A 15,925-nucleotide genomic window follows, 5' to 3' on the forward strand; every position below is an offset into this window, starting at 1 on the left:
TGTCCTACTGGTTATCCTAAGTTGAATGTACCAATTTGTAAGTCGCTCTGGATAAGAGCGTCTGCTAAATGACGTAAATGTAAATGATCCAGATCTGTGTTAGTCATGATGACCATGCAGTCAGGAAGCAACAGAATACATTGGAACACATCACCATTGGCCCCTGCTGGCCAACACACTGCTATGTGACAAAAACTCAGTGGCAATAACAAACAAACCAGCTCGGAGGAGAGATGGAGAGGTGGGAGGAGTGGTATTTGACTGACAGGTCAAGCCCCAAAAGCCCCATATAAAAAGGCAGGCTAGATGGCAAGGGAAACACGAACCTGCAGACTCACAAGCGCCAAGCCATACCTTCACAGAGACCATGAAGCTGACAATACTGCTCTGTGCTATCGTGCTCCTCTCTCTCTCTGGTGAGTACTATTACCATAACCAACTGGCAACAGCACTTACGAGCTGTTTTGACATACATGTACAAAATTGCTTGATATTTTTAACATTTAACATTTCACCTTATTCTGAACTTAGATCAATGAGGTTGAGAATAATCAGACAACTCTTCATTGTTAACGATGCTAGTTCAATTGGTTACAAGCTTTTGACTGAATGTAAGAATGAAGAGTAGCCTATAAGGAAGTGGTGACGGATACATTGTTTAGGATACAATACCCAGTTGTAAGAGCCCACACAAAGGGAAAGTCAGAGCAGCACCAAGAAAATAATGTCAGGTGATATCCTTTTGTCTACTCAGGCATTTCTATGAAGCTGACTGTGGGAGAGCTTTGTGTGGGGAGCCAAGATCCTATTAAATTCCTATGAATAATTATTGTAATTCCTAATTATATGCATGTCACAGGACACTGGTGAGAATATGGACAACAGTCTCAGACCCCATGCCATTAATCCCAAGATAAAAGTTATTTCCAAGATAGATACCTTGACATTGGGGTTACTGGCATGTATCTCACTGGCTGTTCATCATAGAGCTAAAGATAAAACATTAAGGAAGTTCAACAAGGAACAGTCATTTGTCTAGGTGATATTCTCTCTAGTCAAGAGCTCATCTGGAAAACAATAAGGTATTTAAAGAAGTGGAATGTGATCTTGTTTCAAAGACCAATAATAAAAGAAGGCATACTTTTCAGACAGTTGTTGAGCAACATTCAGTCAACCTTTTTCCCCACACAGAATATTGTGAATCACATCAAGGAAAAAGTTAATACCCTTTTCTTTCTTTATGTTTTGTACAGTTTTTGCCATGGATGAAGAAAGACCCCCACAGCCCAGAGAGGTGAGTTATTCTATTGAAACAAGGCCTTTACAATGCTTTCTATTAGGATGTATGTCAAAATAACTATAATAGTAAGGACTGCTCTTCCCCTGCTTACAATAGCCTCAGTGTGAGGTGTATGAAAGCGGCATGTGCTCCAGAGAGTTTGATCCTGTGTGTGGGAGCGATGGCAACACTTACACCACTGAGTGTGTGCTGTGTAAAGAGAACAAGTAAGTATAAAACACATGGGTTATTTACCTTGTGTAAATATGGTTTCTGAGAGAGTATTATTCCTATTATACCTATCCTACTATGGGCTGTAATGTAAGTATAAAGCTCAAGGGTGAGGTTATTTACCTGCTGTAAATAACGTTTCAGAATTATTCCCTATAGAATATAGATGATTGAAATGGCCTCAGACAGCATCAATCACTAGGAAACACTGGCAAGGTGGTGCCAGACAAAACAGAAAGGTTAAGCAATTCGTCAATAAGAAAAAATTAACCAGAAGTCTGAGAAAATCAGATGATGAAGCAGGTGCTTGATGCACCTAGAATCAATGATACTGACCTCCCAACCTTACCCCAGTTTCGGTGAGGTAACTTTTCGTGACCATGTTCTAGAAACAGTTGCACTATCAGGAAAGGGACGTGCCACTGACGCACAATGCACGTATCTTACCTATTGACTGGCTAGAAATGTAGTAGGGTTTGTTAAAGATTAAAACATTTTTCAGTTAAAGGCAGATCATGCCTTTTACCCGATACATTTATTCTTATCAACCACACTTAACAGTAAACAAATAACTTAGACATTAGTTAAGACATTTCAAATAGAAATCAAACTGGATGGTCTTCACAAATAGATGGGAGGGGTTGAGGGTAGCGGAAGGATAGGAGTAAAAACAAACAAAAGATAACTACTGTAAAATAGATTGTGTCTGTAAAATCTATATAGTATGTTTAAGCTGGAAGTAGAAGCCTAAGTGTTGTTCATTAGTTTACTCTCATTAGGGAAGGGGTGGCAGAAAATAATAAAGGAATATATATGCTAAATGACTACAACAAAAAAAAAGAATTGAAAGAGGAGTGGGAGGCCCCGGTGCACAACTGAGCAAGAGGACAAATACATTAGTGTCTAGTTTGAGAAACAGACGCCTCACAGATCCTCAACAGGCAGCTTCCCGGAGTCGCCTCTTAACTGTTGACGTTGAGACTGGTGTTTGTGGGTACTATTTAATGAAGCTGCCAGTTGAAGACCTGTGAGGCGCCTGTTTCTCAAAAAAGACACTAATGTATTTGTCCTCTTGCTCAGTTGTGCACCGGGGCCTCCCACACCTCTTTCTATTCTGGTTAGAGCCAGTTTGCGCTGTTCTGTGAAGGGAGTAGTACACAGCGTTGTACGAGATCTTCAGTTTCTTGGCAATTTCTCGCATGGAATAGCCTTCATTTCTCAGAACAAGAATAGACTGACGAGTTTAGAAGAAAGTTATTTGTTTCTGACCATTTTGATTCTGTAATCAAACCCACAATTGCTGATGCTCCAGATACTTAACTAGTCTCATGAAGGCCAGTTTTATTGCTTCTTTAAATCAGCACAACAGTTTTCAGCTGTGCTAACATAATTGCAAAAGGGTTTTCTAATGATCAATTAGCCTTTTAAAATGATAAACTTGGATTAGCAAACACAACGTGCCATTGGAACACAGGACTGATGGTTGCTGATAATGGGCCTCTACGCCTATGTAGATATTCCATTAAAAATCTGCCGTTTCCAAATACAATAGCCATTTACAACATTAACGATGTCTACACTGCATTTCTGATCAATTTGATGTTATTTTAATGGACAAAAAAATTGCTTTTCTTTCGGAAACAAGGACATTTATAAGTGACCCCAAACTTTTGAGTGGTAGTGTATATATGGGGGATTGGAAATGAAGCACACAATTACATTGATGGAAGCTACAATCGATCTGCAATATTAAATCATTAGAATAAAGTGTGTATTTGAGAGAAGTAGACTCAATATTATACTCAACAATCCTTGAGGTTTCTGTTTAGCATTTTACATTCAATCATGCACTTTTGAATTGAAGGTGCCACATTTGAACCTTCCATTTCAAGTCATTAACAGAACACAATCTCTTTTTCACAGGCTTAAACACAAGCAAGTCCTGGTCAAGCATGGAGGAGTGTGTGAGGCATAACAAGAAGTCTCTCTGGACACCTCTCCTGCCAGAATTATCCAGAGTAAGGAGGAGTATCACAGGACACCAGCTTTCTAAATCTGTAGTAAACTGTAGACTAATAAAATTATGAAGCATGAACATGTAGTCTCTTCTCTTATGAAAGCTAATAGAATTTTATGGAAGTATACTGAACAAAAATATAAACACAACATGTAAAGTGTTGGTCCCATGTTTCATGAGCTGAAATAAAAGATCCCAGAAATGTTCCATACGCACAAAAAGTTTATTTCTCTCAAATTTTGCGCACACATTTCTATACATCCCTCTTAGTTAGCATTTCTCCTTTACCAAGATAATCCATCCACCTGACAGGTGTGGTATGTCAAGAAGCTGATTAAACAGCATGATCATTACACAGGTGCACCTTGTGCTGGGAACAATAAAAGGCCACTAAAATCTGCAATTGTCACAACACAATGCCACAGATGTCTCAAGTTGAGGGAGCGTGCAGTTGGCATGCTGACTGCAAGAACGTCCACCAGAGCTGTTGCCAGAGAATTTAATGTTAATTTCTCTACCACAACGTCGTTTTAGAGAATTTGGCAGTATATCCAAACGGCCTCACAACCGCAGACCACGCGTAACTACGCCAGCCCAGGAACTCCACATAAGTATTTCTGTCTGTAATAAAGTGGGGGAAAACGTATTCTGATTGGCTGGGCCTGGCACCCCAGTGGATGAGCCTGGCTCCCAAACGGGTGGGCCTATGCCCTCCCAGGCCCACCCATGGCTGCGCCCCTGCCCAGTCATGTGAAATCCATAGATTAGGGCCTAATGAATTGATTTCAATTGACTGATTTCCTTATATGAACTGTAACTCAGAAAAATCGTAGAAATTGTTGCGTTTATATTTTTGTTCAATATAGTTCTGATTTCATTACCGTTAACAGCAGGTCAAATAGGGGGTGCTTCTATTTGTCCCGTTTCACACATGTAAAAGTGTGTGGTGTGAAATTGATGTTTTTGTTGCATATCCCACTCCCCCTGAGACACCTTCAGAGAGTGGGGTCACGGCATGGGATCAGCCAAACCTGGAGCATTTAGGGTTAAGTGCCTTGCTCATGGGCAGATCAGATCGGCAGCTTTTTTACCTAGTCAGCTCGGGATTAGAACTAGTAACCTTTCAGTTACTGACCCAATGCTCTACCCGCCACCCACATGGGCACCAGTCTCTCATTAGTGGGCAATCCACTAAGAAGATCGATAGAGCACACTGTGAATAAGAAACACAAATGTCATAAGGGAAAATAATGTCCTTTAGCCCAGCTAAATGTATTCCTCAGGGAGGACTGGAGAGCCTTATTTTGAGACAAGCCAAAGCATGATGCATCACAGATGTAGAAAAAAGGTGTAAGGAAGGCTAAGCCCTCTGAGGCAGCAACTAAAAGGCAACCTTGTGATTTGCAGATGTGTGATCATATCACACAGCCTCAAAATAAAAATGTTACATTACAGAACTGCAGACTTGTTTTTATTGTCCTTTGATGGGTTTTTTCACCCAGCCCTATGCTCACTTCAGTTTCAGCACCACTGTCTCCAACAGGGCCAGGATCTCCCCAAAGTATCCATCCTCGTCTCCGAGGACCTGCTCTGTGAGCACCAGCTCCTGGTACTGCTCCTGTAGGGCGCTGAGGGAGGAAGACAGGGCATTGTCCTGCCGATATTGAGTCTGGCAGTGAGGCATCATGGCCAGGATAGTTCTCAGGGCCTTCTCCTTCCAGTCGTGCTCTGGGGAGGCCAACAGTTCAGGCACCAGGCTGCACCAGCCCTGCTCTGCCAACAGTGGCTGGAGGGAGACCTGTGCGTACTGCCGCAAACGCTCGTTGTGAGAAGCATCTGGAATGGGGTCAAGTCCAGTCTGAGAGATCAGCTCCTAGAATAGAGAATGTGCTATTCACATAATTTGATTTCACATGATTAGCTTTGCAATTATTTAAAGAGCACCCCTCACCTTTTCATTGATCATGTCATAGATTATGGTTACAATCCGCACACGGACAGCCCCGCCTCCGGAAGCTCGGAAAATATCCCCCAACACCTGCAGCCCACCCAGCTTCAGGAAGTGGCTTTGGGCAAAGGGGAAGTGACGTAGCAAAGAGGCCACAGCAAACAACGCCTGTATACAGACAAACATTAGCATCAGTAAAGTGCCAGGAAGAGAATTATGATTTCCAAGTTATCAAATCGGAGCAAATTGAAAGAGGGTCTCCTACTGGATTATAAACTCTGCTACATATACTGGACTGATTGTAGAATCAGAGTACTAATGAATGGATTTGGTTATGTGGGAACTGGGAACAAGACTTGCCTTCTTTTTAACAGACATGGGTCGTGGAGTGGCGAGTAACATTAACAGCTTCTGTAGGGTACCACTTTCAAATGCCTCCACCTGCACTACTGGGTTACTAGAAAGAATATAATGAATGACAATGTTACTGACACACACACACACACACACACAAATACAAACAAAAACATTCTGTCTTTTGGCTGGTATTTACAATTAGACTGTTCGTATGGGTTAATGGAGACTGCTATACCTTGACAGAGCTGACCCCAAGACGAAAGCAGCACTCTCCTGAAGGCGATAGTCTGTGCTGTTCAAAGCATCAACCACAAGCTTCAATCCTCCCCTAGATGCCAGGTTCTGTGCATTGTCCACCTGACAACACAGATAACAAGGAAACTAATTATAATGTTATTTCTACAATCAAATGAAAAGGTTAACATAAAAAAAAAAAATCGATGTATCTCTTTCATTGTCTCAACAATTTATATTCCCCAACCATTAGTATATCATTGTCTCCCATCTCATTAGTATACAGTGCATTCAGAAACTATTCAGACCACTTCCCCTTTTCCACATTTTGTTACGTTATAGCCTTATTCTAAAATGAATTAAATTATTGTTTGTCCTCAATCTACACACAACACCCCATAATGACAAAGAGCGAAAACAGATTTTTAGACATTTTTGAAAATATTCAAAATAAAAAACAGAAATACCTTATTTACATAAGTATTCAGACCCTTTACTCAGTACTTTGTTGAAACACCTTTGGCAGCGATTACAGCCTTGAGTCTTCTTGAATACATTCCGAATGCACTGTATCATTGCCTCCCACCTCATTAGTATCTCATTGCCTCCCACCTCATTAGTATCTCCTTGCCTCCCACCTCATTAGTATCTCCTTGCCTCCCACCTCATTAGTATCTCCTGGCCTCCCACCTCATTAGTATCTCCTTGCCTCCCACCTCATTAGTATCTCCTTGCCTCCCACCTCATTCGTATCTCCTTGCCTCCCACCTCATTCGTATCTCCTTGCCTCCCACCTCATTCGTATCTCCTTGCCTCCCACCTCATTAGTATCTCCTTGCCTCCCACCTCATTAGTACATAATTGACTCCCTAACTGTAGTCTGGGGGGGCTCACCTGATGAACAAGGTACTCTATGTCATGTAGAGCTTTCATCTTCTCCTCCACAGTGGCATTTGAGCAATTGAATTGGGACACCAGTCTGCTCATAACCTGGAAGTCTGACTCCATAAGCATGTCCAGCTTGGCCATGTCTCTTTTCAGCTCCTCCATGGGACGAAACTGGGCCCTGAGAGCCTCCTAAACACACAGGGAAACACACTAGAACCATAACGAATAGTTTGCAGACCGAGAGGGAAATCAAAGATAGATGGGATCACAGAGGCATTCGTCTCTTTACACAGCCGCTTGTCTCCACCGTGAAAAGAGACTACAGACACATCAAATCAGGCCGTACCTTCTCTTCTTTGTCACTAGTTTCAGGATCCACTCCTTCTTTTATATTTTTCAGAGCCTTCTTCAGCTCCTCAGCACTGAAGGATGGGCCTGGTGTGTTCTCCTTCCCCTGTCTGAATCACAGAGAAAACATCTGTGGTGAGTCTGATGTAATCTCTAGCAAACGTAGTATGGCCCTCTACTGTACAATAGCTACATGGCAAAAAAAATCTATGGTGTTTCATACAACTGACAGAAACATTTCAACAGGATCCCTACCTTTGTCCATCTATCTGGTATTTGAGAATCTGGTGTTCCCCAAGTTTGACCTCCCTCTGTCCTGTCTGGAGGTTTAGCCTTACGTGAGAGCCCCTTGGGACCGCCTGGCCTGAGTGATGTCAATATTGTACAGTGAATACTTTTGATTCTGCCATATACATTAATACTCCATGCCGTTTCTTGTTTCCGTGTGTTGCACTTGCATTCTGTGGCATCTATGAATCACATGATTATTCATATTGTTATTATTGACGCCAACGGAAGAACCAAGGACACGGATGGTTCATAAAATGTCAAATGTAATGATGTTGTGAGATTCTCTCTGGTGTTTACAGAACAACTGGTGCTGTGAGATTAGGATATCAGGACCTGCTTAGACAAAGCAATTGTAACAGTAGAGCAAAGGACTGCAATATATGGGAAAATAAATGGCTTGCTGTTATACTGAGTACATGATGCATGGAATGCTAAGGCATAAATGTATAAACGGGTGTATTCTTATTTTAAATGTATGTAGTTCTGTCTTTGTGCTGTACTTGTCTATTAATGTTCTGTATTATGTCAGGTCATGTTTTGTGTGGACCCCAGGAAGAGTAGCTGCTGCTTTAGCACTAGCTAATGGGATCTTAATAAAATACAACTAAAAATACATGTATTACTACTATGTGTACTTCATGAGACACCTGTGCATTTCTACTTTAACAAAACAATTACCTGGTTTGAGAGTCTGCCACTGATCCGTGGGATGGAACACCTCCAAATCCTCAGGATCTCCCTCTTCCTCCATGTGGTGGGCATCCTCATCATCCAGGCTGGTCTCAGTACTCTCCACAACAGTCAGAGCAGAGGAAGACTACAGGGCCAGGGGATTGTATCAGACTCGTGTAGGCTACAGACTCTCATCAAACTCAGCTAGGCTACACACAAACTGTTTAACAATATATGTATACAGTAGTATAACAATTAGTATAGGTAAATCATTATCTCATTCATTACTCACTTTTTCGCTGAGAACATGGACGAATTGACAACTCAATACTAAGAGCATGAGTGCTATCTTCAGCCTGGTGGATTTACTTCCTTTTCTCAGGCATCCGGTCAACATACTGGCTGTAGTATAGCTAACACAACTAATATACTGATGGTGACAATATCGATATCATAACACTAAAGGGTAACAAATACAATTAAAGTAAGCTATGACGCACTGCACTATTTACTTACCCGACCGCACCATTTCAGATTGAAGCATGGACGTGTAACGTTGATACTTGTCAGAAATTAGACCACACCCACCGTATTTGTCATCACGACCGGGAGCCAATCATATTTAAAAGAGTGTCACTCGTTTTCAAATCTATGCAATCGGATTGGCTAATGGAGATTCCCTGTATGATCTCTGTGACGCAATTATATTACATTTCATCAGTCTTTTTTGGTAGTTTTATTTCATATTATTACATGAACTGACAACTGTACATATAGTCCATGGGACATACCAAAAAGTGGCTAATCTCGGGGTGGCAAAGGTTTGATGGCATTAAATTGTTCCCCACAAGCCCCTGATAAAATTGATATATAACCTCTAGAGGTTCTTCAAGATATCGAATATTCCATAATGAGGCAACAGATCACTGTAACTGTAGGCCTACATAGAAAATATCACACCAGTGTGTCAAAACAGTTATGGTACTGTAAACATGTAGAGTATATGAATCTTACAACATATGAAAAAGTAACTATGGTTATTTATTCTCAGAAAACAGATAAGCCGGAGAAGAAGAGACTAATGTGTCGGTTATAGCGGGTTAACCCTGATCTACACTGAAGAAGAAAAAAACGCAACATGCGACAATTTCAACGATTTTACGAGATACAGTTCATATAGGGAAATAAATCAATTGAAATAAATTCATTAGGCCCTAATCAATGGATTTCACTTGACTGGGCAGGGGTGCAGCCATGGGTGGGTCTGGGAGGGCATAGGCCCGCCCACCAACTGGGGAGCCAGGCCAAGCCAATCAGAATGAGTTTTTCCCCACAAAAGTGCTTTATTACAGACAGAAATACTCCTCAGTCTCAGATGATCCCGCAGGTGAAGAAGCTGGATGTGGAGATCCTGGGCTGGCTTGGTTACACGTGGTCTGTGGTTGTGAAGCAGGTTTGACATACTGCCAAATTCTCTAAAACTATGTTGGAGGCAGCTTATGGTAAAGATGTGAACATTCAATTATCTGGCAACAGCTCTGGTGGACATTCCTGCAGTCAGCATGCCAATTGAACGCTCCCTCAAAACTTGAGAGACATCTGTGGCATTGTGTTGTGTGACAAAACTGCAGATTTTAGAGTGGCCTTTTATTGTCCCCAGCACAAGGTGCACCTGTGTAATGATCATGCTGTTTAATTAGCTTTTTGACATGCCACACCTGTCAGATGGATGGAGTATCTTGGCGAAGGAGAAATACTCACCAACTGGGATGTAAACAAATTTGTGCACAACATTTTAGAGAAATAAGCTTTTTGTGCGTATGGAACATTTTGGGGATATTTTATTTCAGCTCATGAAACATGGTACCAACACTTTACATGTTGCTTTATGTTTTTGTTCAATATAATTTAATCCTGGCTTAATATATTGTATGATGACTATACAACTAAAAAACGTTCTCAATGGGTCTAATTGTTGTGTGTGAAATTTGGTGATAGTTATCATCTAGGTACTATGTGATGATAGAGCACTTCCCAATACTGCCCATAGACTAATTTAACAATAAATACAAAAATTATCTAAATGCTGATTTAATGAACTTTGATATCAGATAGGGGGTTAAAAGGCATCTCACCAAATATTTCATTTTAACACTTAAATTAAATCAGACTGAAATCCATATTTTGTGGTCATTTTATTAATATATTTACAGTTAAAATATACACTGAGTGTACAAAACATTAGGAACACCTTCTCTTTCCATGACAGACTGACCAGGTGAATGCTATGATCCCTTATTGAGGTCACCTGTTAAATCCACTTCAAATCACTGTAGATTAAGGGGAGGAGACAGGTTAAAGAAGGATTTTTAAGCTTTGAGACATGGATTGTGTATTTGTGCCATTCAGAGGGTGAATGAGCAAGACAAAATATTTAAGTGCCTGTGAACAGGGTAAGGCAGTAGGTGCCAGGCGCACTGGTTTGAGTGTGTCAAGATCTGCAACGCTGCTGTGTTTTTCACGCTCAACAGTTTCCTGTGTGTATCAAGAATGGTCCATGACCCAAAGGACATCCAGCCAACTTGACACAACTGTGGGAAGCATTGGAGTCAACATGGGCTAGCATCCCTGTGGAAAGCTTGACACCTTGTAGAGTCCATACCCCGACAAATTGAGGCTGTTCTGAACCCAAATAGGGGTGCGACTCAATATTAGGAAGGTGTTCCTAATGTTTTGAACACAGTGTATACTATGTTAGTACTTGATTGAAGGAATAAAAAAAGTGTATAGACTTCTGCTGAGCATACTGGTTTTCCAGTGTTTTCTTCGAGGTAACATGGATGACTTGTTGATTTTAGCTACTTTTTCTTTTCATCTCTTCTGTTCTCTCCTCCACCTTCCTTCTCCATCGTCTTGATTTTACAGTCAGCTAAGAGACCTTAAGGCAATTGCAAACCATTCCGTTGGTATAAAGGTGTTGTCAAATGCAAAACCATACAGATGAGGTATACAACCGTCAAATAAAATAAAAATGTATTTGCCACATGCGCCGAATACGACAGGTGTAGACATTACCGTGAAATGCTTACTTACGGCCCTTAACCAACAATGCATTTATTTTTTAATAAAAAAGTAAAATAAAGTGTTGAGAAAAAAAGAGCAGAAGTAAAACAAAATAACAGTAGGGAGGCTATATACAGGGGAGTACCGGTGCAGAGTCAATGTGCGGGGGCACCGGCTAGTTGAGGTAGTTGAGATAATATGTACATGTGGGTAGAGTTAAAGTGGCTATGCATAAATAATTAAGAGTAGCAGCAGTGTAAAAATATGGGGTGGGGGTGGGGCAGTGCAAATAGTCCGGGTAGCCATGATTTGCTGTTCAGGAATCTTATGGCTTGGGGGTAGAAGCTGTTGAGAAGCCTTTTGGACCTAGACTTGGCGCTCTGTTACCGCTTGCCGTGCGGTAGCAGAGAGAACAGTCTATGACTAGGGTGGCTTGAGTCTGACAATTTTGAGGGCCTTCCTCTGACACCGACTGGTATAGAGGTCCTGGTTGGCAGGAAGCTTGGCCCCAGTGATGTACTGGGCCGTACGCACTACCCTCTGTAGTGCCTTGCGGTCGGAGGCAGAGCAGTTGCCATACCAGGCGGTGATGCAACCAGTCAGGATGCTCTCGATGGTGCAGCTGTATAATTTGAGGGTCTGAGGACCCATGCCAAATCTTTTCAGTCTCCTGAGGGGGAATAGGCTTTGTCGTGCCCTCTTCACGACTGTCTTGGTGTGTTTGGACCATGATAGTTCGTTGGTGATGTGGACACCAAGGAACTTGTAGCTCTCAACCTGTTCCACTACAGCCCCGTCGACGAGAATGGGGGCGTGCTCAGTCCTCATTTTTTCCCCTGTAGTCCACAATCATCTCCTTTGTCTTGGTCACGTTGAGGGAGAGGTTGTTATCCTGGCACCACACGGCCAGGTCTCTGACCTCCTCCCTATAGGCTGTCTCATCGTTGTTGGTGATCAGGCCTACCACTGTTGTGTCGTCGGCAAACTTAATGATGGTGTTGGAGTTGTGCCTGGCCATGCATTCATGGGTGAACAGGAGGGGACTGAGCACGCACCCCTGAGGGGCACCCGTGTTGAGGATCAGCGTGGCAGATGTGTTGTTACCTACCCTTACCACCTGGGGGCGGCCCGTCAGGAAGTCCAGGATCCAGTTGCAGAGGGAGGTGTTTAGTCCCAGGATCCTTAGCTTAGTGATGAGCTTTGAGGGCACTATGGTGTTGAACGCTGAGCTGTAGTCAATGAATAGCATTCTCACGTAGGTGTTCCTGTCGTCTTCATTTATAGTACAAATATCAAAGGATTCATTTACAAACAAATGTTCTAGGCCTACGTGGTACGCCATACAATCCACCCCATTAGATTGATGGTAAACAGGTTAATTCCAAAACAACTTGACCAAATTAAAGTAGGTGTTAATAAGAACAGGAAAATGCTAAAACAATGATAAACGTCATTGAAACTGTTCCCAAAGGCAGCAGGCTGTAAACCATTATTAGTACTTAAATTACATGCATCTAAAGCATGCAACGGAAGAACAAGTTACACACTGACTCATGGTACAGAGTATACAGTAAATTACAACTGTTCTCCTAATAGCAATTCTAACCTTAATACAGGCGGTCAGCTTTGTAGGAATAATGTCCCGGAAAGTACAATACTTATAAAAGGGTATCTTAATACAATTTTTAGGTCAGGTGGCAGCACATTTGCCCCTACTGGAAGTCAAAGGCAAATCAGTGCAGACTCTTCCCTGTGACAGCCCTTCCGAAAGACAGGGGAAGGGTAGGCAGTGGTGGACGAGTGGTGAGAGCCCGAACAAAACCCAGGAAGAAGACGACCAAGAAACCAAAGATGCGGACACACTTGCTGTCTCCGGGCAAGGCAGGGTTAGGCTTGGGGCTGCAGAGGGGTAACGGTGGGCCTCTCCTTTACACAAGGGTGGGCCTCTGCTTCCGTTTCGTCTTTCATGTGCTTGGGGAGCTCCATCTCCAGGACCATGGGCTCCTCTTTCTTCACCTCTGGGAAGTCACTAGAGATGTCTACAGGGAGTTTCTCGCACTTGCGCTTCTGAATAATATTTTTTATTCACCTCTAAAAACACAACATATGATTGAGTTAATACCTCTTACCTATTGTCTAAATGTTTAAAATATGTAAGTAATCACTGCACCTATGTGTTCCAGTAAATGTCACTATATAGGCAAATTTACCATCGGGCTCATATTTAAACTTAAACTCTTCCACTTGCAGCTTGATGTTGTCACTCTGGCTCTGGTTGAGGGCCCTCACTGCACTGAAAAGCTTTCTCTCCAGCTCCAGTTCTCTTTGACTCTCAGAGAGTGACTTCATTCTTTGCATGGACAACTCATCCCCCAGTCGCTCTGCATCCTTCCTACACACACACACACATAATCACAACAATCAAATGCTGACGCAGGTATGACAGCTCCAATTTTTATGCCGAACTTTAAATGTGGACCGTTTATGGGCAAACTGAAGGTCTTCTCCCACTCAGCATGTAAATACTAACTGTACACTAAAACCAGAGATAACTCACACAGTTTGAAAGTTGCATTTTCAGGTCAGTGTAGTAAGTCCCATCCCCGCTGTCCGTTTCCACTGGGGCTGCAGAGGGCTGTGCCTTCAATGTCATCTGCATAGACACAGTAACCAACAATTGACATAACTACACAATCACTGCATACTGTGAATCTGTTGCCCTATCACATGTTGTAGTGTTCTGGATTTGAATTGACCACAAATCACATTCATTCACTACAATGACTGGGCACCACGTATTGACAAGAAAGACGAATTGACTCAAAGGCAACAACTCCTGATGTCCTTAGCAGAGATGATTTCAGTGTGCAGAATTCCACAACAAAGTAACTTTGCATACATTCTTCCTTGTCTAGATTCAGCATATCCCCCAAATACTGCAAATGGTGTACAGAGATGTACAGGTAACCCAAACCCCATCACTGGCTGCCCAACCTTGTTATTGCACTCATTGAGCTCCATAGCATGGGTCCTCTCCAGCAGGGATTCCTGTTTCTCCCACTGCAGCCTCTGCTGGCTCTTGACCAAGTCGTAGTCGGAGCGCAGGCTGTCCTGCACACGGCTTGTCAGCTCCACTTCCCGCTGCAGAGAGTATTTCTCTTGCTCCTGGGCCTGAGAACCGACACACAGGAGACTATAGTCATACCTCTAACATCAACCCACTCCATCTGTGTTCTCATTCAAACCCTGTTCAACATTCCTGTAATATCAGTAGTAACAATATTCCTGTCATGCAATATAAGGATGATTACACCATTAATATTGGTCGTTTTTATGGAAAGCAGTTGTCTTATTTTGTAATGAGTTATACTGCTGCTGTCATAGCCTATTCATCAACTTTCAAGAAGACAGCTGCCTTTAACGATGTCAATCATTGCCCAGTGTGAATGATCACCTCCACAGTGTTGGTCATCTCTATCCGCTGTTCATCCAACTTGTTCTGCAGATTCAGCAGCTGAAGGCCATATTGGGTTGCTTTCTGCAGTGCACCGTCTGCTTCTTTCAACCTGTGTTGTAGTCGCTGGATCGCATCATCTCCTGAAGTAGACATCTTTCACAATTGAAGAGAAGCAACAAGAGAGAAATTTTACAGGAGCACTTATTAAGGAAGGTGTGGGACACACATTAAGTACAGCAATGGCGTCAGGTGGGATAGTTGTTCAATTATGTAAAGCATGTGGGCTATTCTGTGATTATAATATCTGATTAAATGAACAGAACAAACAAGGATGCCAAATAGATTAGTCTAATGGTGGACTAAAGACAAACCCGGAGCTAAACCGTGTTGCGAGAAAAATGGATAAAGAATGTAGCTAGTAGTAACTGCTCTACAACTGGGACTCAGTAACTGGGTCCTATTTAGTAGGCACGAAACTGGATAAAACGATGGTATACATATGCTTTCTAGTGAACAATGCAGCATACAACTGATAAACAACACTAACATTAGATAAAATATGTGTATCTGACAAGCTAGGCCTCATAGCTAGCTAGTAACTAGATATCAAGCTTTTTTTCCTCCTGATATTCGAGTTCACTAGCTCCATTAGCTAAACTCGTAATCTCGTCCACCAGCCGGCTCTCTCTGGCAATTGAGCCTGTGGACTAGATTAGCTAGCTAGCTTGCAAAATTGCAAGCTTACTGTTGATTGCGCAGTTACCCTCAGAGTGATCATATATTAAGAGGATAACTGGCAAGCTGTTTAGCTTGCAACCTTGCTTGTTAGCATACCTTGCCACCATGCCGTCAAAAAGGGCACAGTACCACCACACCTCACATATTTTTTTGTTTTCCACCGTCTACGGAACACGATTTGAATTCTGCTCCAGCCACAAGCCAAATATCGCGACAGATAATGAAACGTCTGTTGATCTGCCTTTCTACAAGGATCAATACTTTATGTCAATAATGCACAACGTGTGTTTGAAAATGTTCTGAACATGTAATACAGTCAAACATGTTTATTGCTATGATTATATTATCCCATAATCTGATTTTATTTTCCCAGGTGTGTCAATGTGTCATTTTCTTGACAAT

General features: G+C 42.2%; 2 protein-coding genes and 1 pseudogene across 3 annotated transcripts; 1 reads left to right on the top strand and 2 right to left on the bottom strand.

The window, feature by feature from the left end:
- The first annotated feature begins 306 nt into the window (after nt 1–306).
- On the top strand, nt 307–3,605 carry LOC311105040 (serine protease inhibitor Kazal-type 1-like; annotated as a pseudogene). Its single transcript, XR_014615828.1, has 4 exons — nt 307–416; nt 1,254–1,294; nt 1,397–1,506; nt 3,434–3,605. The product of XR_014615828.1 is annotated as a serine protease inhibitor Kazal-type 1-like (transcript).
- sil1 (SIL1 nucleotide exchange factor) lies at nt 2,818–8,817 on the bottom strand. Its single transcript, XM_084147022.1, has 9 exons — nt 8,558–8,817; nt 8,272–8,410; nt 7,558–7,666; nt 7,301–7,412; nt 6,961–7,143; nt 6,068–6,189; nt 5,836–5,932; nt 5,479–5,643; nt 2,818–5,400 (listed from the first exon to the last, which is right to left on the bottom strand). Exons 1-9 carry the CDS (start codon nt 8,660–8,662, stop codon nt 5,038–5,040), a joined length of 1,395 nt encoding a protein of 464 aa, XP_084003148.1. The 5' UTR covers nt 8,663–8,817; the 3' UTR covers nt 2,818–5,037.
- Nucleotides 8,818–13,180: 4,363 nt separating this feature from the next.
- Nucleotides 13,181–15,914, bottom strand: LOC311104787 (protein Spindly-like). Its single transcript, XM_084146702.1, has 5 exons — nt 15,620–15,914; nt 14,783–14,938; nt 14,323–14,499; nt 13,886–13,981; nt 13,181–13,720 (listed from the first exon to the last, which is right to left on the bottom strand). Exons 2-5 carry the CDS (start codon nt 14,936–14,938, stop codon nt 13,694–13,696), a joined length of 456 nt encoding a protein of 151 aa, XP_084002828.1. The 5' UTR covers nt 15,620–15,914; the 3' UTR covers nt 13,181–13,693.
- Between the last annotated feature and the right edge of the window lie 11 nt (nt 15,915–15,925).

Source organism: Coregonus lavaretus (genome assembly GCF_964263955.1).
Source record: "Coregonus lavaretus genome assembly, chromosome: 29".
In the NCBI taxonomy this organism is placed as follows: Eukaryota; Metazoa; Chordata; class Actinopteri; order Salmoniformes; family Salmonidae; genus Coregonus; species Coregonus lavaretus.

Coding starts and splice junctions, on each gene's coding strand:
- sil1 (XM_084147022.1), bottom strand. CDS start 8,662: ATGTTGACCGGATGCCTGAGAAAAGGAAGTAAATCCACCAGGCTGAAG. Junction 7,413..7,557: donor TACCAGATAGATGGACAAAG/GTAGGGATCCTG, acceptor TCTGTGATTCAG/ACAGGGGAAGGAGAACACAC. Junction 5,933..6,067: donor TTGGGGTCAGCTCTGTCAAG/GTATAGCAGTCT, acceptor TATTCTTTCTAG/TAACCCAGTAGTGCAGGTGG.
- LOC311104787 (XM_084146702.1), bottom strand. CDS start 14,938: ATGTCTACTTCAGGAGATGATGCGATCCAGCGACTACAACACAGGTTG. Junction 14,500..14,782: donor AGATGACCAACACTGTGGAG/GTGATCATTCAC, acceptor GTCGGTTCTCAG/GCCCAGGAGCAAGAGAAATA. Junction 13,721..13,885: donor AAATGCAACTTTCAAACTGT/GTGAGTTATCTC, acceptor GTGTGTGTGTAG/GAAGGATGCAGAGCGACTGG.